Genomic DNA, 25,805 nt, shown 5'->3' on the forward strand with positions numbered 1-25,805 from the left:
GTGAGTTATTGGGGTAGGGGTGTCTTGGGGACCTCAACACTCAACTGGCAGAGCATTCAACATGGTGTAGGCAAGGCAGAGGCGAATCTTCTGGACCACCGGACTGCAATGTTCCAGGCATCACAATTTAGCCTGGGTATGTTTAGAATGCAGAAGACAGGGAAGACATGAAGAAGGTTGCCAAATATACAGAATTGTTCTCTCTTGCTTCAGAGGGCAGGACTGGAATCAGTGGGTGGACAGTGTGCTTTCCCAATCATAGCTTCAATGCTGGAAAGCAAATATTTCCTGGAAATAGAACTTTTTCTACATTTATAACACCCGAGAAGCATATTTACACATTTACTCAGACATTTGTTCCATTGTGTCAGTGATTGCAGTTAGGCAATTTTAGTTACCGTATTTTTCGCTCTATAGGACACACCCGACCATAGGACGCACCTTGTTTTAGAGGGGGAGAACAAGAAAAAAAATTCTCCCCCTCTCTGCTCAGCGCCCCTTCAGTGAAGTGGCAGGAGAAACGGAAACCCTTCCATTTCTCCTCCCGCTTTGCTGAAGGGGCGCTGCGCAGCTCTCCCTCTCTGCTGAAGCCAGGAGAGTCTTGCTCTCCCGGCTTCAGCAAAAGGAACCCGAAGCCTCCAGAGCGCAGCAGGATGTCCCGCTGCACTCCGGAGGCTTCAGGCGGCTATCCCTGAAGCCTGGAGAGCGAGAGGGGTGAGTGCGCACCAACCCCTCTTGCTCTCCAGGCTTCAGCGAAAGCAACGTCAAGCCTCCGGAGTGCGGAGGGAGCGCTCCCTCTGCGCTTCGGAGGCTTCGCGTTGATATCACTGAAGCCAAGGAGCCTGCATTCGCTCCATTGGACGCACACACATTTCCCCTTAATTTTTGGAGGGGAAAAAGTGCGTCCTATAGAGCGAAAAATATGGTAGGTCATTTAATGCTCTTGCTCCCCCTCCGCTTTTACGATGGTAAACTGCACTACTTCACTTACTTCCAAATGTGCTAAGCCAGCCCTGGAGACCCTCCTTTTCATTCTGCTGAGTGTGACCCTGGACTTCTGCCCTCAAGCCCTGCCCTTAGTGGCACCAGTAAATTGTGTTCAACAGGATTCCCCTGCAGCCTTGGAGCGTGACCCACTGTATTCAGTGGGGCTTGCTTTTTACGGACTGAAAGCACATGTACCCATTGAACTTCCCCTCACTGTGGGGATTATTCTTGAACTTCTGACTTGGACTTCAACACAGACCCTGTTTGCCTAACATCCTTGATGCTTCTAGCTTAGCAAATAGAGCTGGGAGCAATAGTGTTGCCAGAATACACACCCTGTCTTAATCTTCCTTCCCAGAATGTCTCAAGTGAACTGAAAACTAAGCTTTGGGTCGGATGATGTATTTTTACATAACTGGATGCTGTTGACTTTAGGAGAAGCAATAGAAGAATAGTTAATCACTTTGATCGGTCTACACTTTAAAATGACCTTGTGCAAAGTCAAATAAAACATGTAGGACACCAAGTGCTAATCTACTAGGATTTATGTTCACCACACTGCTATGAAGACCTGAAATTCGTTGGAAATGGAGTTCCCCTTTTAAAAAATTATTACCCACAACAGGTCTGTAAAAGGAAGAACATCGATAAGATACTTGAGAAAATGAGATTGATCTGAATCAACATGAAATCACCTCTGGATGGCTCATTCTCAGCTTAAATAGTACTGAATTAATGTAACAACGTGGGTAAGTGTTATTCCAGGTAATTCCTTTATTAGCAAGTTTTTGTTGAATTCACATTTTTGACACACATTATTGGAAGCTTGAACCTTTTGACGGGAGATGGGCTGGGCAAGGCCACCCATGAGAACATGTGAGCCTCAGGTGGCAGACCCAGCCTTCTCTGCATGTGACTGGGTTCAGAGAAGACAGTAGTGACAGCATAAATGTGGATTAGGGGCAGGCAAAGGCTACAACCTCCCCTCCAGCCAAGACCAAGGCCTAACCTCACAAAGTTGTGATGATTGCTAGGAGGTAGGCAACAACAAAATGGCAGGTGCCCATTTGAAGAAGAAGAGTTTGGATTTGATATCCCGCTTTATCGCTACCCTAAGGAGTCTCAAAGTGGCTCACAATCTCCTTTCCCTTCCTCCCTCACACCAAATGCTCTGTGAGGTTAATGGGGCTGAGAGACTTCAGAGAAGTGTGACTAGCCCAAGGTCACCCAGCAGCTGCATGTGGAGGAGCAGGGAATCGAACCCAGTTCACCAGATTATGAGTCCACTGCTCTTAACCACTACACCACACTAGCAAAAAAATCCTACCTTGCCTCAAATATGGCAGCCGATGTGATCCATAGCAAGGTTGTAGTATGAACCGCAGCAAAATTAAAGGGAGGGACAGTGGGGAATCTGGCGGGGAAAAGGGGCAGGGGAGGGACTGCCAAGCTGGGCTGCAATTTAGCTCCCAAGGAGTGGGCCCAGGTGGCGCTGGTTGACTAGTCAAGCCCACCTCTCCCCCCACCCCCGGGAAAGCCTGCCTGCTCATGCCAATTGCCAGCAGGCAACCAAACCCCGGCGCCCTCGCCAGATCACTGCAGGGCCCATGGCGCAGCCGCAACACTGCCCATCAGATAAGGTGAGCAGACTTGTGGCTGACCATTTGCGTATTACAGTCGCACCTTGGAAGTCGAATGGAATCTGTTCTGGAAGTCCATTTGACTTCCAAAACGTTTGTAAACCAAATCACGCTTTATTGGCCGAGGGAGCCAGCGTACAGCTTCTGGGTCATGTGGCCAGCTGGACTAAGCTGCTTCTGGCGAACCAGAGCAGCGCACGGAAACGCCATTTACCTTGCCGCTGGAGCGGTACCTATTTATCTACTTGCACTTTGACGTGCTTTTGAACTGCTGGGTTGGCAGGAGCAGGGACTGAGCAATGGGAGTTCTCCTGCAGCCAATCAGAAGCCGCAGAAGCCCTGTCGGATGTTTGGGTTCCAAAAAGAACGCTTGCAAAGCGGAACAATCTCTTCTGGGTTTGTGGTGTTTGGGAGCCAAAACGTCTGAGTTCCAGGGCATTTGACAACCAAGGTACGACTGTACTCAGTTTCTCATCCATGGACCCCAAACCACAGGAGCTTAAGATATCTGTTCTATGATTAGTAGGGTTGTAAACAAGTATTTTGCAATATTATCACCTCTATTCCAATGTCACTTTCAGTACGTATTTATAGCAATCTATATCTAATAATCAAGTACAATCCGCAAAGCAGAACAAGCACGGCCGCTGACACCTCATGGGACAAGAATTGTAGCTGTCCAGTCATAGGAGTCTGAATGCTGGAAAGCAAAGATTTCCTGGAAATGAGACATCTTCTGCATTTACAACACCTGGGAAATATGGCTGCGTGCTGTGATCCTAAACATGTTTACTCAGACATTTGTTCCGTTGTGTCAGTGATGAAGTTAGGTCACTTTAGACTCTGGACTCTGTCCTTAATGCTCTTGCTCCTCTGAAGGATGCATTACTTCAAAATGTGGAAAGCGAGCCCTGATGTGCTAGGAGACTCTCCTGCTCATTCTGTAGTTTCTGCCATAAACTCCAGCCGTCATTGGCACGACTGCATTGCGTCCAACAGGAATTTATCCTGTAAGTGTGCTTAAGGACTGCTCCTAAGTGTGACCTGCTTATTCAGTGGCTCTTGCTATGTACCCATTGAACTCACGGTGGGGATTATTCTTGAATTTCTGGCTCAAATTTCAACACAGACCACTGTTTACCCAACAGTCTTGGTGCTTCTAGCTTAGCAAACAGAGCTAGGGCAATATTGTGGCCAGGACATACAGCAATGTCATATAATCTTCCTTCCCAGAAGGTCTCATTGAACTGAAAACTAAGCTTGTTCTTTCACATAAAAGTGATTAAATTTCTCTTATCTCCCCCCCCCTCCACTTGAAGGTACATATTGATCCCTACCCTGACCCTAGCATAAATTTAAAGGAACATCCTACTCATCTTGCTGGGAACAGGTACGTTGGCCGTTATCTTCCCAAGCTCAGACGAAAACGCAAGACTGTGATAGTATTGCTAAATTAAGGCCTGTATGCAAAATGCCAATTAGATGTCAGTTTAACGACTCTGTAGAAAGGAAGCCCTCTTCTTTCTGCCCCTTATCAAATGGGGGATTCACTTCAAAAACACAGTATGGCTGACTTAGAACTTAAATCTAGACCTTAATCTCTTCTGAAATTAGCATTTGGGGGTGGTCACATGTACGCTTCTGAAATTGCAGGCCCAGAACTTTGTGGAGCAGCTAACACAAGTGCTTTGGCAGAACAGATTAGGTATAACAAGGCAACCCTAATCAATAGTCTTTAAAGAAACATTTCCCTCTGGTTGGAAACAAAATATTCCAGCTCTGGGGTAATGTACATTTCTGCTGGATTTGAGGGCACACCAGAGAACTGGGAAGGCCTTCGGCCATATGAACCCAAACTTTTCTGTGGTTGTCCCTGATACATCCCCAAACTACCCCCTTATTGGTCCCACAGTTATCAAGGGTGCAAAGGTTTCTGAGGTGGTGGCAGAAAGGGGCTACCTGACATCTTCAAGGTTGGAGATCTATTTCTCAGAGGAGGAGGTTCAATGTCTCCTATGGCCCCGGGGCACCTTCCAAGGAATATAAGAAGGTGGGAAACTGGTTTAAGTTCCCTTTCTCCAGTGAACATAGAAAGGCGTTCTAGGGAAAGGTGGAGGTGGAGATCTCAAAAAGACACTTCTCAACAACCTCTGTAGACTTCAGTCCCTGGGATTCCTAGGTAAAGCAGGCCAATTGGTATAAACTATATATATATGTTGTTGTTGTTTAGTCATGTCCAACTCTTCGTTACCCCATGGACCAGAGCACGCCAGGCACTCCTGCCTTCCACTGCCTCCTGCAGTTTGGTCAAACTCACGTTAGTAGCTTCAAGAACACTGTCCAACCATCTCATTCTCTGTCGTCCCCTTCTTGTGCCCTCCATCTTTCCCAACATCAGGGTCTTTTCCAGGGAGTCTTCTTTTCTCATGAGGTGGCCAAAGTATTGGAGCCTCAGTTTCAGGATCTGTCCTTCCAGTGAGCACTCAGGGCTGAGTTCCTTAAGAATGGAGAGGTTTGATCTTCTTGCAGTCCATGGGACTCTCAAGAGTCTCCTCCAGCACCATAATTCAAAAGCATCAATTCTTTGGCGATCAGCCTTCTTTATGGTCCAGCTCTCACTTCCATACATCACTACTGGGAAAACCATAGCTTTGACTATACGGATCTTTGTCGGGAAGGTGATGTCTCTGCTTTTTAAGATGCTGTCTAGGTTTGTCATCACTTTCCTCCCAAGAAGCAGGCGTCTTTTAATTTCATGACTGCTGTCACCATCTGCAGTGATCATGGAGCCCAAGAAAGTAAATATAGTTTATACCAATTGACCTGCTTTACCTAGGAATCCATAGTAGATGGATAATAGATATGGAGGTATATCTGTTAAAATATTAAGAATATATAATCATTTCAACGTAGTAAAAGTTTGAGAGAACCAGTATGGAGTTCAAATTGTGAGCATTCCATTTTCTGCCATTAGATTCATTCAGAAATAAGTTGAGCTATTTTCCCCAAAATAGATAAAAGCATCTTATTTCCAAGTCGACTGAATTTGAAATTAAACTTGCTCCAATAAGCCCTGGTCCTCTCCCCATCCTTCTCACTTATTGAACAGGTGTGTCAGGAGTGGCAAGCTATGGCAAGTGGAGCAAGGAAGACTGGTATCTCTCTCCTGCCCTTTCTGGCAGAATTGAGCAGGTCATTGGGAGTGGGAGATGGGGGGAGGCACACCTCAGTAGCCAGTAAAACGTTGGGGAAAATGTCCAAAGAAGTTGGTGAAGGAAAGGTGGCGACGGGAATATCAGTGCATACCTGACCCAAACTGTGAGAAGAAACAAATAATGTACTTAATTTGTGCATTGCAGGAACACCTTCCATTTACAGGGCACTTAAGGTAAAGGTTTATCTTATTATCATCTTTTTTATTACTTTAGTCCAATCAATAAACTGCTGGCACGGCATTTTTCATCTCTAATATCTCCAATTTGATATCACCATTGTCGTCACAATGGCGTCAAAACATCTTCTAGCGTTTATTATGGCAATTTCTACGACCAATCTCGTTTCCGTTTCACATGTCAGTTTGCCCTTAAAAGACTCAGCAGCCTCACACTTGCATTTTGTATATTTTCAGTGGAAACAATATTTGATAACAATATGCAAGATGCCACGTGGGAGCATAACAGGCGCAATAAAATGGAAGCTTAGTTGGCTGTTTTAATGGTCAGGCCCTCATCTGTGCTCTTCCTAGAGGTTACCATCGTTCACTTGTGGTCGTTCCCAACTGTATACTAGTTCATACGTTGCAGGCAAAGGCAACAAGCACAATAATAATAGAATTGCACCTTGCCGACAAAGTTATATAACCATAGTTAAAGCTATGGTTTCCCCTGTAGTGATATATGGAAGTGAGAGCTAGACCATAAAGAAGGCTGATTGCTGAAGAATTGATGCTTTTGAATTATGGTGCTGGAGGAGACTCTTAAGAGTCCCATGGACTGCAAGAAGATCAAACCTATTAATTCTGAAGGAAATCAGCCCTGAGTGCTCACTGGAAGGACAGATCCTGAAGCTGAGACTCCAATACTTTGGCCACCTCATGAGAAGAGAAGACTCCCTGGAAAAGACCCTGATGTTGGGAAAGATGGAGGGCACAAGGAGAAGGGGACGACAGAGGATGAGATGGTTGGATGGTGTTTTCGAAGCTACCAGAATGAGTTTGACCAAAATGCGGGAGGCAGTGGAAGACAGGAGTGCCTGGCGTGCTCTGGTCCATGGGGTCACGAAGAGTCAGACACAACTAAACGACTAAACAACAACAAGGAACCCTGAGGAGTCCAACCTTCTGCAGTGCAGGAATATGAAGCCGTCCCAAAGGGAGACTGAACCTACAACCTTGACATTCACAGCACCATGCTCTAACCAACTGAGCTATCCAGATTCGTAAACCACTTCACAGCCAGAAGCCACTTAAACTGCATACAGCAATATTGCGTATTAATGAAACTAATGTGTAGATTTAATTTGTGCTTTAGAAAAGTTTCGATGTGTTGCCCATAAATTATCTTCATAATTGTTAAAACAACTTTATAGGGTACAGCAATATCAGAAGCAGCTTTTTCTAAGCTCAGATACCTCTTCAGTGCTGAAATACCAGTGGCCTTGACATACAAACATACATACATACATACGTGTGTGTGTGTGTGTGTGTGTGCGCGCACACACACACACACACACACACACACACACAGAGTGGTACCTTGGGTTAAGTACTTAATTCATTCCGGAGGTCCATTCTTAACCTGAAACTGTTCTTAACCTGAAGCACCACTTTAGCTAATGGAGCTTCCTGCTGCCGCTGCGCCGCCAGAGCACGATTTCTGTTCTCATCCTGAAGCAAAGTTCTTAACCCGAGGTAATATTTCTGGGTTAGTGGATTCTGTAACCTGAAGCGTATGTAACCTGAAGTTTATATAAACTGAGGTACCACTGTATATATTTAAGGTGAACAAAATATTCCTATATACTGTCTTTGGAATGACATTTTGGAGCCTTAGCCCACCAAGGCAAAAATGATTTTGGAGCACACTACGACTGATTAAGACAAGTCCTTTTCCCCCAAACCAGGTCTATCAATTCTCCGAACTGAAAATAAAACCCTGATTAATTTTAAAGGAATAGAAATCCCTTTCCCGATAATACAATAGGACCGATTATGTTCTAGTTCACACTATTTCTGAATCTGAAAATAAATTACCTCAAGGACACTAAATCTGAAGGTCCTTCCTCCTTGAATCAAACTGTCCCCTTCCCAACCAAATTTTGGGTGAAACCTTCAAGGGTGCTTCAAGCTCAAGCAAGGAAGTGCTACAACAACAGAATAGCCTACTCCCATGGTGAGAGCACCCGCCAAGTCGCAAAAAAAGGGGGGGGGGCTTTTCCAAATTGGCATAGAAAGGGGAGGTTTCTGTCTCCTGAAGACATCAGAATGTCACTTTTTGAGAAAATGCATGCCTCAGCTGCTGGAGCAGGGATGCTGAGGATTTAAGACATGCTCCTCTGAATTATTTGACACAGTAGGTTCTCTGTGCTCTGCTGATCCTGTCTCACTAGTATTTTCCTCTGTGGAAGAGAGTTCAGCTGCAGCCTCTTCCGGCACTCGTGATATCCGGCGATGAACAACTGTCAGAACACACAATATAATACAGCAGATGAAAGTAGCGTTATAGATTAGCACACCCACTATCACTCAGGTGATGCAACTATTGGGTTGCGGTGCTCATCTCGCTTTCAGGCCAAGGGAGCCGGCATTTGTCCACAAACAGCTTTCCGGGTCATGCGGCCAGCAGGTACAGCTTCTGGCTCAACAGGACACCGTGATGGAAACCAGAGCGCACACAAAACCATTTACCTTCCCGTCACAAAGGTACCAGTTTATCTACTTGCATTGGTGTGCTTTTGAAGTGCTAGGTTGGCAGGAGCTGGGACAGAGCAACAGGAGCTCACCCCGTCGCGGGGATTCGAACTGCCAACCTTCTGATCGGCAAGTCCAAGGGGCTCAGTGGTTTAGATCACCTCTCCAACAAGGAGGACTACGTACACAGCTCCAGATCCTGAAGACACCCTTTATGAATATGGAACCTGATTCAGTAGGGAGATTCGCACACAGAACCCACAGTCCATATGCAGATGGCCTGGAAGAGCATCCTTTTCTTAAACAGTACCTTGCATAGCAGAACTGTCAAGTGTACTTTGCCCTTTTTAACGTCTGGATTCCTATTCAAACATTTCTTATGGTGACTCTTGATTTAAATTTGATGGTCAATTCAGTTCCCCATATGATTTATCATTTGCTTAAAAGCACTTCTAAACCACTTAATCTTTCAAAAGTCTCTAAGCAGTGTTCAATAATGTCTGTGTGGCATCATCGTTATCATTTATCCAATTTCATACCCACCCTTCTCCAAAACAATCAAAGGCAGGTCACAGCCAGTGGAAACGACAATATTAATAGCAGTTCAAAACAAATACCAAATTCTCCAAATTCCCTTCCTTCACTTGAATACTTTGTGTTATGTACTGAAGTTCTCACCCTGGGCCAGCAGGGGGATACTGTAGATAGTTATGCAAATAAGGGATCGAAAGTGACGTTCAGTGATTGGATAGTTACAGAAAGTGGTTACTGTTGCGTTGTAGTGGAGCTCTATATAAGCAGGCTGCCTGAACCCTTCAGTTCAGTTCTTTTCTGGCCTCTGAATAAACAAGAGCTGTTTGAAGAATCGCTGTGTCGTCTGATATGTTCACCCACAACTTAACACTTTGCCTCCTTTGCCCATTAGAGTAATGAAAGCTTATACTAATGGCAAAATCTAGCAAATGCTAAGCACAAGCCACTGAAAGCTATGGGATGGGAATTAAGTTGTGACTCCTGTTAAAATAAATGACTAAAGTGCACTTAACATGTAGGGTTGTGGTTTAAGCGGTCTGCAAAAATGAGGTATACACTTTCATTGCCTCCCAGATTTACTACTGTGGTCAAAACACCTATCGGAACACGGTTACATATTTCAGATCACTCACTTGCTGCTTAAACACTTTAACTCCAGTCTTAGTAATTCTTGCTTATAGCTTTGCACACTCTTCCGTCCTTTCTCACCTCTTTCAGGGTCTGATGCTTCTTCACCTCTTATTGCAGAATAATTTTCCTTTCTGGACTAATCGGGGATTTGTCATCCCCATTCTTATTGTAAAGATAAAGGTAAAGGGACCCCTGACCGTTAGGTCCAGTCGCGGACAACTCTGGGGTTGCGGCGCTCATCTCGCTTTACTGGCCGAGGGAGCCAGCGTACATCCCTATTAATAAAGGTAAAGGATCCCTGACCATTAGGTCCAGTCGTGACCGACTCTGGAGTTGTGGCGCTCATCTCGCTTTATTGGCCGAGGGAGCCGGTGTACAGATTCCAGGTCATGTGGCCAGCATGACTAAGCCGCTACTGGCAAACCAGAGCAGCGCACGAAAACGCCGTTTACCTTCCTGCAAGAGCGGTACCTATTTGTCTACTTGCACTTTGACGTGCTTTCGAACTGCTAGGTTGGCAGGAGCAGGAACCGAGCAACGGGAGCTTACCCTGTCGCAGGGATTCGAACCACCGACCTTCTGATCAGCAAGTCCTAGGCTCTGTGGTTTAACCCACAGCGCCACCCGCATCCCATCCCTATTGTAGAAGTCATTAAACTCTGCACAGCAAGGTAAATGTTAAATTGCAGGTGAGGTTCCAAGTTCTTATGCTGAGCGTGCGTGTGGACTCGATGTCAATTTATGCTCTCTGCATGACATTTCAATACCATCCTTGAGTAAACCGCATTGATCTGAATCGTAGATAACCTTAAGATTACACTATAAAATAATCAACTGAATCACAGTTCCATCAGGTGAGAAACATGAATGTTGTAAAGAAAATTGTCTCTTCCTGCTATCTTGTCTTGTTAATATTCTACCAACAATCCTTTTTTTTAAAAAAAAAAAAATCTAGATGAATGCTTTAGTTGAATACTGACTAGAAACAGGTTTAAACCAGCTTTATTTGGCTTTCTCACGCTTGGAGAGCAACTGAACCACAAGTAAAAAATAAAAAAACAATAAAGGTTAAATACTGGTTGCAAAAGGGACGTGGGCCACATGACCCGGAAACTGTACGCCGGCTCCCTCGGCCAATAAAGTGAGATGAGCGCCGCAACCCCTGAGTCGTCCGCGACGGGACCTAATGGTCAGGGGTCCCTTTACCGGTTGCAAATAAGACTGCACAAAATCTTTACACTCACCCATACTGGCAACATCCGCCTTCCTTTCCAGGATTTGGGTGAGGGAACAGGAAGTGCTGTATAACGTAACTCGCCCCCCCCCCCCAAGCTAGCTGTGTCATGCTTGTATCAGTGAAAGGAGAAGAAACAATTGTGGAAGTCCCCCTCTCTCACCCCATCCCAACTGATGAAAGAGGGTTGATTTCTTTTATTTAACGCCAGTCAGACTAAATCAAATAAACAAGGAATATTTGGTGTTATGTTGGCAGGGGATGCCAGGAAATCGGGAATTATGTTCACATGTTGTGAGGGTGTAAAGATGCACAATTTTTCTGGCAAAGGGTGTTTAAGGAGATAACAGAAATCACTGGGTTAAAGCTGACCAAAAGTCCAGAGGTAGCATTATTATCAATTTACGATGGGGTGGAAAGTTCGTAGGCTAGGAAGGACTTTCTCACAAATTTATTGACGGCTGCACGAATTGTGATAGCTAGGGAGTGGAAGGGGCAAGCAGAATACAAAATGGAAGAATGATATAAAGAGGTGTGGGATATGGCTATTAAGGATAAATTAACATGTGCCATTAAAGTAATACGGGGAATATGCAGGAGAAATGATTTTGAGGAGATACGGAGGGCGTTTGTGGAATTTGTACTGTTAAAATGGAAAGGGGTCAAACCATGGCGAGAGGTGTTGAAATTTTGGGAGATTGGGTAGTTATAATGGAATGGTCTCATTGGTGGGGTGCACATCTTTATTCTTATTTATGTATGATTGTTACTTTGTCAAAAGAAGAAGAAGAAGAAGAAGAAGAAGAAGAAGAAGAAGAAGAAGAAGAAGAAGAAGAAGAAGAAGAAGAAGAAGAAAGTTGGTTGAGTCCCTCACAATGTGGAAATGCAACAGAACTATCCACTCTCAGAGGCCGTTGCTCACTAATCAGCCTTTGAAGGGAGAAGTGGTTCTGGACTTTTGAGGAGTAAGGTCAGTTCTTACACAGTATATAATCATGGGAAACAAAATGAAACAACAAACCCTGTGCCTCAGCTTAGAAAACACAGGTGTAGAACCTCAGCATTGCTCATATTCCTTTTATTACTCCACGAGAAGTTCCACAATTACTTGTCTGGAATTTATATAAGCAATATATTGAAAAAGGGAGGTCTCTAGTTACTAGAAGGGACACGGATGGCGCTGTGGGTTAAACCACAGAGCCTAGGACTTGCCGATTAGAAGGTCGGCAGTTTGAATCCCCGTGACAGGGTGTGCTCCCGTTGCTCGGTCCCTGCTCCTGCCAACCTAGCAGTTCAAAAGCACATCAAGTAGATAAATAGGTACCGCTCCAGCGGAAAGGTAAACGGCGTTTCCGTGCGCTGCTCTGGTTCACCAGAAGTGGCTTAGTCACGCTAGCCACATGACCTGGAAGCTGTACGCCGGCTCCCTTGGCCAATAAAGCGAGATGAGCACTGAAACCCAAGAGTCAGTCGCAACTGGACCTAGTGGTCAGGGGTCCCTTTACCTTTACCTAGTTACTGGTGGTATCGGGCTAGGCTATACAGTCATACCTCGGGTTGAAGTAGCTTCGGGATTAGTATTTTCAGGTTGCGCGCTGCAGCGACCCGGAAGTAATGAAGAGCGTTACTTCCGGGTTTCGCCACTCATGCATGCACAGACAGTCAAAATGACATCACGCACATGCGCGGAAGCGGCGAATCGCGACCTGTGCACGCGCAGACGCAGATTGCGTTCGCTTCTGGATGCGAACGGGGCTCCGGAACGGATCCCATTCGTATCCAGAGGTACCACTGTACGTGGTCCCTTTTTAAAGAGTTGCTGGTTCACAAGGGGTGAACCAAATGAAGTAAATAAATGGATCAAAATGTGGATCAAAATGAAATAAATAAAAATAAAATATGAATAAAATCAGAACTGTGCAAGGCTACATTTTCATTCCATGTTTTTATTATTTATGCTGGCATCCAATCTCAATTCTGTCCCCTCTGTAGTGAAAAAGTAAACTAGGCTTTTTGACCTGTTTGCCTTCAGTAGTCTTTAAAAATCTAGTTTGATTCCTTTTTCTATCGAGGAAAACAAATGGGACAGAGCAACAGCTTATGTAATCAAACACATGGAATATTCTATTTAAAAAAGCCTTGTACACCTGTGATTTTATTATTATTATTTTGTTCTTCAGCTCTATGGCTGCTGCTAGATACTTACCCAACAGAGCCCGGAAACACTGTATGACAAATACAACCAATGTAGAGACAAACAAGGAGCCCAGGAAGTAAATCTGCAAGGAATTCAGAAGCTTGTATTAGTCAGAGCACAAAATGCCAGGCATTTACTCAAAGAACAGTGGAGTTGTACGCACCAGACCAGAATGCAAAGTTGTCTTCCAGAAAACACGCAGGTGGAAATAAAGCAAAGCTAAAGTGCATGGACTGATTGATTCTTGGTTGCTATAGCTCCAACACCTATGGACAACAATAAGAAAGACATCAATGTCAAATAAAAAATATGCCTAGGACCCTCGTACCTACGGGACCGCCTCTCCTGGTACGTCCCACAGAAGAACTTACGGTCTTCAAACAAAAACATCCTGAAGGTCCCAGGCCACAGAGAAGTTAGACTGGCCTCAACTAGAGCCAGGGCTTTTTCGGCTGTGGCTCCAATCTGGTGGAACGCTCTGTCACAAGAGACTAGGTCCCTGCGGGACTTGACATCTTTCCGCAGGGCCTGCAAGACAGAGCTGTTCCACCAGGTCTTTGGCCAGGGCACAGCCTGACTCCCTCTTTTGGCAATCTTCACAGAACTCTAGCCCAATGGTTGCCATCAATTTGATTTGAATTAATTTTATAATGAAATGATTTTAGAATGTTGTATTATTTTATTGTTGTTAGCTGCCCTGAGCCCGGCTTCGGCTGGGGAGGACAGGATATAAATAAAATTTATTATTATTATTATTATTATTATTATTATTATTATTATTATGGCTCTCAGCAGCCTGTCGCAAGAGCAGACAAGGACTATGCAGATGAAGGAGTAAAGCCAGGCAGATAGAAGGCTTGAGTCTTAACTGGGGCCATCAGTGATAGGGCACAGACTTTCCTTCCACATCAAAGAGCCCATCATATGGTCTTCCACCACCACCTTATGACATGTTCTCATTTATTAGTTGAGTTACTGTGATTAAAATTATGACCAGCTGTTCTGGTAGCTTGAGGAAATGGCTGCAGCTCTGATGAGAGTTGAGGAACAATCAAAAGGTTCTCAACCATCTAGAACTTAAAGATTGCAGTCCTAAAGCTACTTCTGTTGATGTCAAATTCAGCTTCTTGGCACGAAATTTTGAGCAAGCATGCTGCCTAGGCTTGTGGGGAAGTTTTGGATCTTGTGTTTTGGAAAGAGGTCTTCTCAGTCAGTGGTGGCTTCAGAGCCTCCTGCGGGCATTCTCACCTGGGTAATAACAGTCATGAGGTGGAAGAGAGTGGGACCATGTCCACAGGCCCTAGACCTGTCATCCATGTGTTAGAAGGGAAACTCTGAAGAGCGAAGCCCTTTTCTGTGCATGTAGGTACTCCTCGTGATTTAGAACATGGCGAAATCCATACTCTGAGTCAAAGGCCAGCAGGAGGAAGGAGAATGTTTTTCCTCTTCAGGCCTTCTCAGTGTGGAGGACTCACTGGTCCTGAACAGGGTAACTGTGCCCCTGAAGGACCAGGTGCGCAGCCTGGGAGTCATTTTGGACTCACAGCTGTCCATGGAGGCGTAGGTCAATTCTGTGTCCAGGGCAGCTGTCTACCAGCTCCATCTGGTATGCAGGCTGAGATACTATCTGCCTGCAGACTGTCTCGCCAGAGTGGTGCATGCTCTGGTTATCACCCGCTTGGTCTACTGCAATGCGCTCTACGTGGGGCTACCTTTGAAGGTGACCCGGAAACTACAACTAATCCAGAATGCAGCAGCTAGACTGGTGACTGGGAGCGGCCGCCGAGACCATATAACACCGGTCCTGAAAGACCTACATTGGCTCCCAGTATGTTTCCGGGCACAATTCAAAGTGTTGGTGTTGACCTTTAAAGCCCTAAACAGCTCTAGAATACATTTCGAAGACCACCATCTTAGGCATTTTAACGTTGTTGCCAATTTTATGGCACCTTGCTATTATTTTTGTTGCTTCACATTTTACACCATGCTAAATAAAAACCTGCTCTTAACGTTTTAAGGACGGCAATGATGGACAAGAACAGTCTCACCTTTCATAAAGCTCCTGGAGCACGTTTGCATTACTGGAGTTGATGGTCCTGTCAATTCCTAAATGGTCTAAAATGTGATGAGGGATGGAATAGCCTTCTTCCAGGAGAACAGCCAAATTAAAGAACCCCTGCAATGTGCAAAACAAAGGCATTTCCAGTCAAACAAATAGCACTTCACGGCTCTGTGGCAAAAGGCGTTGGGCGTTTTTGCTTTTAAAGGGGACAAGGAGCCAGAGAAGCTGGTGAAGAATTCACCAAGACAGATAATGCAGGCCTGGAGCAAGAAGCTCCCTCGTCAATTCATAAATTACAACCTGCAAGAAAGCTCAACAGCTTTAGCCTCCCCCACCCCCCAAACTGGGGGCACTGGGCGTTTTTTTGCACCCCGGCGCTGCATAGTGTGTTCTCCCTCATGGAGAGCACGGGTTGCGGGCGGGGCTGGCGAGACACCTCGCTGTTGCTAGGCAAATGGTTTGGCCATCCTTTAAGCAGGGGCGGGCTGTTACTGGGGAAATCTAGATGTTGCCATTTGTTGATTGACAGCCCTATTTCTTAAATACATTGCACGCAGCGATGAACTTCCTCTTTTCGCTGCGTGCTTCGGATCACCCGCCCTCCCTTCCCTAATTTTAGGCTGTTTGCTTGACCTTGCTATGCCTGTCATGGGGTCGTCTGCTTTGGGTCAGGGGCCTGGTAGGAATTTTGTCCATTTGGCTGATTAGTGTGTGCCACTTGGTTTTGCCTACTGCATAGCAAATCGTCACAACCTGTAAGGTTGCGGTTAGGCATTGGTTTGGGAATTGGTTGGTGGAGGGGTATGGATTTGGCTGTGCCTGCCCCTCCAAAATGCTGCTGCTGCTGCTGCTTCAAGGGTTTTCCGTTAAAGGAACCCAGGGGCTCCCCCATGCTTTTGTCCGAAACCCCCTGGCAAGGGGCTAGGGCCACGCAAGCCCCTGGGAGCATTCTGGGGAGAGGTGAGGCATGGTTCCCAGTCCCATCTCTCTCCCCAGGTGACTTACCCTTGCTGACTTCGTGGGGGGTGCGAATGTCAGAGCTGTCCCCGTGCGGGGTCAGTTAGTGCTACCAATGCCTAAGCAAACACTCACATTGCTGTAATTTGAATAAAGTTGTGGCCAAAATTATGCCAAAAACCTTAAACAAAAATTAAGTGTCAATTGTGTTTTTCTTTGGGGAGTGTCTTGGGGACCTCGACGCGCAAATGCTAAAGACGGCCCTGAACGTGACAGGGGTTTGTGGGACACTGCAGATCTCAAGAGTCTTCAGAAAAGGCCTCAGGTTTTCTGATGATCAGCCCTTTCATTCCCCAACCAGCAAGAACCTACCTGTGCGTCTCCATACAAGGCAGCTTGTGCATACATCTGTACTGAGATATCCAAGTTTCTGGACTGATTCCGATATCCATAGTAGTAGAAATCTCCCACCTTCAGATAAGCTGTGGAAAGAAGCAGCTGCATTAAAGACTGCGTAGGTGATTCCCTCCTTCGCAGCCCAGGCTATGACAAATTCCAGTGGTCCTGATCAATGATCTTTTGCAATGATCTTTGATTGATTGCAAACAAGCCAAAAGGTGGTCATTTTGCGCCCAGAGATGGAAAGAAGATAAAGTCCCTACCAGAACAGAATGGCAAATTAAGTTGGTGGATTATGCCGAATTGGCAAAAATGACCGAAGGAATCAGAAATCAGGAAGGCCAGTATTTTAATAAGGATTGGGGGAAAGTTGTAATTTATCTTAAAAACCAATTGCAAACAGTTAAAATCATTAGTAGGATGGGAATAACACACGTAGTTTAATTGTGAACTTTGGACACAATGGAGATGTAAAATATCTGGATTATCATAAAAGATGCAGGAGGAAATGATTAACAATAGGACCCACAAAGGGGAGGAGAGAAGTCCAGGAATATTGTTTTTATGTTGTATATTGGATAAAAGGTAAAGGGACCCCTGACCATTAGGTCCAGTCGTGGCTGACTCTGGGGTTGCGGCACTCATCTCGCTTTATTGGCCGAGGGAGCCGGCGTACAGCTTCCGGGTCATGTGGCCAGCATGACTAAGCCACTTCTGGCGAACCAGAGCAGCGCACGGAAACGCCGTTTACCTTCCCGCCAGAGTGGTACCTATCTATCTACTTGCACTTCGTGCTTTTGAACTGCTAGGTTGGCAGGAGCAGGGACCGAGCAACGGGAGCTCACTCCATCGTGGGGATTCGAACCGCCAGCCTTCTGATCGGCAAGTCCTAGGCTCTGTGGTTTAACCCACAGTGCCACCCGCGTCCCTTGTATATTGGATATATGATTGTAAAACTTTTATCTGAAAACCAATTATTTAAAAAAAGAAAAAAGGAGGTCATTTTGCAACACTCAAAAGCACACAAATAACTATCTGTAACAGGCTGTTATACGTACCAAATGAGGGAGCATTTTTCTGAGAAACCGAGAAATTATAATATCTCCAAATGCAGTCAACATCCATGTATCTTTCTGTCATATTCTAGAACACAGGATGTGGGAGAGAAAGAATGACTCAGTATGCTTCCAGGAAAATATTTAAGGATTTAAAACAACAAGAGGGTGTGGAATCACATATATGGTACTTACTGGCCTCTCTTCGCAGAGATGTGCCATGTTTGTCTGTGACACCTCGATTCCAGTCTCTGCAGACAGAAGGTAATAAAGCAGGGCTTCATGCCTAAAACCCAAGGGGTGTGAGAAAGAGAAATGCAAGGTGAATACAAGGAAACTTCAGAAATAGTTTGGCACAGTGGTTTCAAACAGAGGCAGAACACTGATAACTGGGAAACACTGGCCCGCGAGCGCTCCCATTGGAGAACAGCCTTTGCATGTTCAGACCTTTAAACATCCCCCTTAAATAAATTCAGACGAGACTCAAATTTTTGGTTTGGTTTTTGGCAGAATTTAGGCCACAACTTTATTGATTACAGCAAGTGAGTGGTTGCATAGGCTCTGGTTCGACTAACTCCCTGCACCCTTGCAGGCAGCGCTGACCCAGGGCACCAGCATAGGTCAGCCTAGGGTGAACACCCAGATAAGCAGACAGCTGGGAACAGGCTATGTCCACCACCCAGATGCCCCCCTGGACTCAGGCATGGGCACAACCCCCTCACAGGGTTGACCAAACCATTGAGTCCCTGGATTCCTTTAATGGAATACCCTTCACATAGGGATGGCGAGAGTGTTCTCCCATCCCTATCACCTGAACCAGAGCCTATCCGCAACCTTACAAGTTGTGACGATTTGCTATGCAGCAGACGAAACCCAAATGGCAACAGCCAATCAGCCAAGTGGGGAAAATTCCTGCTGTGCCCCTGTCCCAACGACAGACGACACACGACGGCATAGCAAGGTGAAGCGCACAGCCCTAAATATAGGGAGAGGTGGGCGAGTGTTCCGATGCACGCACTGAAAGAGAAATCTCTGGGTCACGTGCATAGGCATATATAGGTCCCTTGATCCATTTAACTTGCGTCCCATTGGCCTGATTGAACCCAGCATCAAGGGACCTACCAATTGGGTGTTGTGGATATTCAATCAAAACCACCCACAACACAGGGTTTGGTTGCCAGATCTCACCGCAATACATGCCCTCTTTAAGGGAGGACCCGATTTACCAAAGGTGCCATGGGCATTGAAGATGCTCAAACTCAGGACGAAATGGTGGAACATGCTAAGAGGAAGGCATGCTTGGCCAAACCTCACCATGATCATCTCCCACCTGGAAACCTATGTCCCCACTGTGGAAGGATGTGTGGATCCAGAATTGGCCTCCACAATCATTTACGGACTCACTGTTAAGACCGTGTTTATGTAAGACAATCTTACTTGGCTATCAGTGATCGCAGAAGAAGAAGAAGAAGAAGAAGAAGAAGAAGAAGAAGAAGAAGAAGAAGAAGAAGAGGAAGAAGAATAGAGACAGATTGTTCAGCAGTACTGATATTCCTCCTGGAATGTGCCACAGCAAAAGAGTCTTAAGTCTGTTTTAGGGCACATTCTCAATTGACACAGGATAACAATAAGGCCTGAGGAGCTCAAGGAAGCCACACTCGCTCTTCGTTTCCACATCACAACATCCCTGTGAGGTAGGTTAGGCAGAGAGACAGTGATGGGACAGGTTAGAGTACACACCCTAAAACATTCCACAGAATCATCTGCAGAACACAGGCCTTGCTTGAAAGAGAAGGAAGGGTTCTGAGAAGACAACGGGTTTAAATTAAGGACAAAATTAGAGATGACATTGGCATAGTTCCATTCAGCTCATGCAGAACTAATACAAGGTGGGGAGCTTTTGAAGTGCAACAGTGTTCTGCAGGTGGCAGCAGTTGAACATCCGACCTACCCATGCCAAAATAACAACAAACCCCTTCTAAGAAAATCTCTTCTCCCCTTTGAGTGGTGCAGCAGTAAAATGGATAGCAAATTTGCAAAGCTAAGCAGGGTCCAGTATGGTTTCAAACTGGATGGGGAACGCATATTGAGATTCCTGCATTGCCACTAGATGATCCTTGTTCTCTGATTCTATCCTAATATTTTGCCCTGTAGAGGTTACCTCTGGTTTCAGAGTTCCATTGAGAAAGAAAAAACTTGCTGAAAAAGCTGAAAGCAGGGGAGAGCTCTACCTTACTCTGCTTCATGTAAATTTGAGGATTATCCAATTCAGATAAATGAGTCCACTCCTATTACAGTGGTACCTCAGGTTAAGTACTTAATTCATTCTGGAGGTCCGTTCTTAACCTGAAACTGTTCTTAACCTCCATTAACTTTAGCTAATGGAGCCTCCTGCTGCCGCCGCGCCGTCGGAGCCCGATTTCTGTTCTCATCCTGAAGCAAAGTTCTTAACCTGAAGCACTATTTCTGGGTTAGCGGAGTGTGTAACCTGAAGCGTATTTAACCTGAAGCGTATGTAACCTGAGGTACCACTGTATGTCTAGTTAGGCCCTAAGAGTTTCGGAAAAATGACACATGATGCAAAATGCATCACTTTTAGCTGAATTAATCTGAAGAAAGCAAACTGTAAACAGCTGCTTGTGCTCCCACCCTGACCCCAGCCCATGGTCATGGTTAGGACTATGTCATGAAAACTCTCCCTGCCTGCAGAGATGCTATTAGATCTTGAAAAGAAGATCCCATTGGTGCTTCCCTCCAATCTGAAATAGGTTGTGGCTTTTACACAGAGCTGGGGAAGAAAGGTTGGCACTCCGAATCAACAGCTACATCTACTGGTCAAAACTTAAAAGTGAAGGATAAGGATTAGCAGCTGGTTTAAACTTTGGCAATCTGCAGCTTTCACATGGATCCTTTGCATGTAGAGTTTCACCAAACTGTAGCCAGAAAATGCTCTGGGAGTTCTGCATGTGGATTGAGATACACTAAATTCAGACTATCATTAAAGGGCAGAAAGTTGTCTGTGATGGTGTTTATTGTTATTATATTTGTGCTGTAAGGGTGGTGCTGTGGTCTAAACCACTGAGCCTCTTGGGCTTGCCGATTAGAAGGTCGGCAGTTTGAATCCCCACGTCGGGGTGAGCTCCTATTGCTCTATCCCAGCTCCTGCCAACCTAGCAGTTTGAAAGCACACCAGTGCAAGTAGATAAATAGGTACCACTGGGGCAGGAAGGTAAACAGAGTTTCCATGCGCTCTGGTTTCCATCATGGTGTTCTGTTGCACTAGAAATGGCTTAGTCATGCTGGCCACATGACCTGGAAAGCTGTCTGTGGACAAACGCCGGCCTGAAAGCAAGATAAGTGCCGCAACCCCATAATCACCTTTGACTGGACTTAATCTTCCAGGGGTACTTTACCTTTAGCTAAAGGTAAAGGGACCACTGACCATTAGGTCCAGTCGTGACTGACTCTGGGGTTGCGGCGCTCGTCTCTCTTTATTGGCCGAGGGAGCCGGCATACAGCTTCCGGGTCATGTGGCCAGCATGACTAAGCCGCTTCTGGCGAACCAGAGCAGTGCACGGAAACGCCGTTTACCTTCCCACCGGAGCGGTACCTATTTATCTATTTGCACTTTGTGCTTTCGAACTGCTAGGTTGGCAGGAGCAGGGACTGAGCAATGGGACCTCACCCCGTCGCGGGGATTCGAACCGCCGACCTTCTGATCGGCAAGTCCTAGGATCTGTGGTTTAACCCACAGCGCCACCCGCGTCCCTTTACCTTTACTTTTATTTGTACTATAATGGAGGGTTCATTAGGTTTTTCTGCTTTGAGCACTGAATTGTTTTAGGTCATGCTGAGGGCAAAATTGAGGGAATGGTGGAGATCTGAACTCTTTAAATTTTAGCAAATAGCACTGCCCCCCCCCAAGGGTAGTTGCTCCTGGATTCTAATCGGGGCTGCAGTACAGCCCACCACCAAACAGGGTTTTCCAAATAAAGGTCACTCACGCGGAGTGGCTATTTGCCACATTACAAGAAACTTACATATGGCCTTCCCACCCATGGCTGCTATTTACCAAAACTTAAGAGACTGGAGATCTAATAATAGGTCACAAATGTGTCATCTAGTTTGTCCCTGGGTTTTTCGTATTGAGCTAATGATTTGGCCTTTGTGCAGTTGCATCTGTTGGGAACACAGTGTTAGGAAAAGGATAAATCAGTCAATTGTTCTAATTTAACTACTATTAGGTGGCCATTTCACAGCATAGAAATATAGAATTCCCATTCTGAATTTAATTTATCTTTTGTAGTCATTGTGTTATTTCGCTTTCTCAGTTAACATACCTCTTGCATATACAGTGGTACCTCGGGTAACATACGCTTCTGGTTACATACTCCGCTAACCCAGGAATATTACCTCAGGTTAAGAACTTTGCCTCAGAATGAGAACAGAAATTGTGCTCTGGCGGCGCAGCAGCAGCAGGAGGCCCCATTAGCTAAAGTGGTGCTTCAGGTTAAGAACAGTTTCAGGTTAAGTACGGACCTCCGGAACGAATTAAGTACTTAACCTGAGGTACCACTGTAATAATAATAATAATAATAATAATAATAATAATAATAATAATAAATTTATTATTTATACATACAGAAAAGAAGCACCAGACCTACCAAGACAATTCCAGATAAGCGTTGAGAGCTTTTTGAATGACGTGGCCTAAATAGCCGTTCTTTTCTGCCACATATTTTGCCCAGCTGAAAATAAGAACAGAAACATTAGCATTCGAAGTCTGCAGCCAAACTTTGTGGCAGGCAAACGCCTGCACACACCTCAACCCAAATCAATGAACTCTAGGAGAATCTCCTGCTTCCCAACATGCTGTTTCTCACGTTGTTCTAGCCCCTTGCTTTCTTGCCCGTCTCTGCAATGGCGGACACCTGCCAGCAGCCCTCACATTGTGAAGAAGTATGAGAATAGCCCTCAACTCCATTATGTACTTCCAGATTAGGATGAGATGGGGACCTTCTTGGAGGAGAAGAGAAAGGAAGGAGGGTGTTTGCTTCACTGCCAATGTAAGACTCAGGGCTCCCTCCCTCCATGAAATGTGCAATTTAAGCTTCAGAAATGCAAATCCTCTCAGCCCAAAAAGTGACACAATGAACAGGGTATGAAAAAGAAAGAAGAAAACAAGTATAGGTTTGGAACGTCAAGGTCACTGAAAATCGGGTTCTCCTCCCAGAGAGCTCGTGTTGCGGTGAGGTCACCACAACAGACTCTCTGTTGCTGGGGTGGGTAAGTTTGGATTGTGTGTTGAGGACCCCAAGGACACCCTCAAATAAAGACAAAGATCACACACACAAAATTGTTTTGGTTTTTGGCATAATTTTGGCCACAACTTTATAGATTACAGTATGTGAGTGGTTGCTTAGGCATTGGTTAGCGACTATCTGTTTCCACTTAGAGGTAGGAACAGAACTGACAACCGCAAGCCTGTGGAAGTCAGTAAGGGTAAACATTTTTGAGGAGAGAATAGAGCTGGGCGTCAGGCTCTCACCTCTCCCCAAACGCTCCCAGGGGCTCTTGCACGGCTCTAGCCCCTTGCCAGGGATTTGGACAAGTGCATGGCGAGCCCCTGGATTCCTTTAATGGAATACCCTTGCAGCAGCAGCATTGGAGGGGCAGGCACAGCCAACCACATCCCCTACACCAAACAAAATTAACCAGTGCCTAACAGCAACCTTATGGGACGCTGGTGGCGCTGTGGGTTAAACCACAGAGCCTAGGACATGCCGATCAGAAGGTCGGCAGTTCGAATCCCCACGACGGGGTGAGCTCCTGTTGCTCGGTCCCTGCTCCTGCCAACCTAGCAGTTCGAAAGCACATCAAAGTGCAGGTAGATAAATAGGTACCCCTCCGGTGGGAAGGTAAACGGTGTTTCCATGCGCTGCTCTGGTTCGCCAGAAGCGGCTTAGTCATGCTGGCCACATGACCTGGAAGCTGTACACTGGCTCCTTCGGCCAATAAAGCGAGATGAGCGCCGCAACCCCAGAGTTGGTCACGACTGGACCTAATGGTCAGGGGTCCCTTTACCTTTACCTTTTAACTGCAACCTTACAAGTTGTGACGATTTGCTACACAGTAGGCAAAAACCAAATGGCACCAGCCAATCAGCCTAATGGTAAAATTCCAACAGGCCCCTGCCCCAATAACAGACGACCCCATGACAGGCGTAGCAAGGTCAGTGCAAACAAGCCCTAAATAAAGGGAGGGTGGGCAGGTAATCCGATATGCGCAGAGAAAAGAGGAAGCTCAACGCTGCACATAGGGAATATATAGCACCCCATCAATCAAATAAAATTGCAACAATAACTTCTTCCCAGCAACAATTGGAGGTGCCCAAATTCGTGGCCATCCAAACTAACCCGCCCAGCAACAGGGGGATGTCATGGTTGGCCCCACCGTAACACACGCTCTCCATGAAGGAGAACCCGCTTTGACACAGATACTCGACTGGTCCCTCAGAAGCATGGGACTTGTTCCGGCCAATGGGGTTGCAGAAATTGCTTCCGAGGGACAGATATATACTGCTGAACGTTGCTGAAATATACTCAGAGTCGCAAAGTGATTTCATGCTCTTTATTCAGCTCATAGTGGTGAGGAGGAATGAATAAATGTCCCCTCACAGTATCTGCTTTATATACATTATTTACACAATGGGCTGCACATGATTGGCTAATTCTGGAATTCTACTGTAAGCCAATCAGGTTGTGGATTCACTTCTATCTGGAGCAGGATTGGGTGGTTCCTGCCAACCAATCATACTGCTGCATTGTTCTAGGACCAATCAGACTGCTGCATTCTGAATCCTATTGTTCTAGGACCAATCAGACTGCTGCCTTTTGGATCCTATTGTTCTAGGACCAATCAGACTGCTACAGTTTGGATCCTATTCAACTCAGTACATAACACCCCTCCCCTCTAAGTTCCAGTCCTGCCCGGGAGGTCGCATTCATAGTCCTCAAGGTATGCCGGCGGCCTACGTGTGCGTTGTGGCCTGGGGTGTTCCCTGGTCCGGGCTCCAGGTTCTGGCTCGTGTTCCAAGGATGCTGGCTGTGATGCGGCTGTTTGGTCTGGTGCAACCGGCTCGCTCAGTCGTGGTTCTGGTTCCGGTGTCCTTTCGGCCTCACGGGTCCTCTCTGTATTTACTGATTCTGCCTCTCCTGCTGGCCCCTCCTGCTCTATGGGCCTCACTGCCCCGCTGTTCCCTTGGGACTCCTCTGACCTGTCCTCCTCCTGGTTTTCTCCCGGGAATCGTCGCCGTATCTGGTCGCAGTGGCGGCGCCAGCATTGCCCCCCATCCGTTAGCACCTCGTACGACACGGGGCCAGTGACCCTGGTGATTGTGGCGGGTACCCATGCTGGGCCTGCCCCAAAATTCTTTGCGTACACTGGGTCCTGGGCCTCGAAGGTCCGGGGGTTCCTGCCTTCCCCCACCACTACCTCATCCTGAGCTCTATCGGGGTGAAGGCGGTCCAATCTGATTGCAAGGCGCCGACCCATTAGTAGTTCAGCGGGGCTCCGGCCAGTCGTTGAGCTGGGGGTGCTGTGCTGTGCTAGAAGGAATGTGGCAAGGCGGTACTCCCAGTCCCCTTGCGTCATGCGGCGAAGGGTGTCCTTGGTGGTCCACACCATGCATTCTGCTTGGCCATTGGTGGCAGGGTGGAACGGCGCCGAACGGATGTGGCGGATGGCGTTCTGCGCTGTGAAGGTTTGGAATTCTCCTGACGTAAATGCAGTCCCGTTGTCTGAGACGAGAGTGTCAGGGAGCCCATGGGTTGCAAACAGCCTGCGTAGTACCCGGATGGCTGCGGACGTGGAAGTGGACGGTACCAGTGCGACTTCCAGCCATTTGGTGTAGGAGTCCACCACTATGAAGAATGTTTTCCCCTGAAAGGGGCCAGCGAAATCCACATGCAGGCGTGACCATGGTGCTCGGGCGGACTCCCAGGACTGGACTGGGGCCCTTGGGGGGTCTGGGCGGGATTCTTGGCAGGCCTGGCAGTGTTTGACCCAGGCCTCTATCTCTCCATCGATCCCCGGCCACCACACATAACTCCTGGCAAGGGCCTTCATTCTTACTACCCCTGGATGTGTCTCGTGTAGGGCTGTGAGGACCCTTTTGCAGAGGGGCTGGGGAACAACGACTCT

The 25,805-nt window shown here is 46.4% G+C and overlaps 1 protein-coding gene across 2 annotated transcripts in view; it reads right to left on the bottom strand.

The window, feature by feature from the left end:
* Positions 1-1,737: 1,737 nt before the first annotated feature.
* SEL1L3 (SEL1L family member 3) overlaps positions 1,738-25,805 on the bottom strand; it is a 64,819-nt gene continuing 40,751 nt past the window's right edge. For both annotated transcript variants that reach the window (XM_081019842.1, XM_081019841.1), the window contains 8 exons: positions 22,268-22,351; positions 17,799-17,889; positions 17,607-17,691; positions 16,522-16,631; positions 15,179-15,306; positions 13,294-13,396; positions 13,140-13,212; positions 1,738-8,303 (listed from right to left, as the gene is read on the bottom strand). In XM_081019842.1, the coding sequence (XP_080875968.1) occupies positions 8,137-8,303; positions 13,140-13,212; positions 13,294-13,396; positions 15,179-15,306; positions 16,522-16,631; positions 17,607-17,691; positions 17,799-17,889; positions 22,268-22,351 (841 nt within the window). In that variant the 3' untranslated portion in view covers positions 1,738-8,136. The remainder of the gene's footprint in view (positions 8,304-13,139; positions 13,213-13,293; positions 13,397-15,178; positions 15,307-16,521; positions 16,632-17,606; positions 17,692-17,798; positions 17,890-22,267; positions 22,352-25,805) is intronic.

This window comes from Podarcis pityusensis, assembly GCF_964106645.2.
Source record: "Podarcis pityusensis genome assembly, chromosome: 9".
Lineage (NCBI taxonomy): Eukaryota > Metazoa > Chordata > Lepidosauria > Squamata > Lacertidae > Podarcis > Podarcis pityusensis.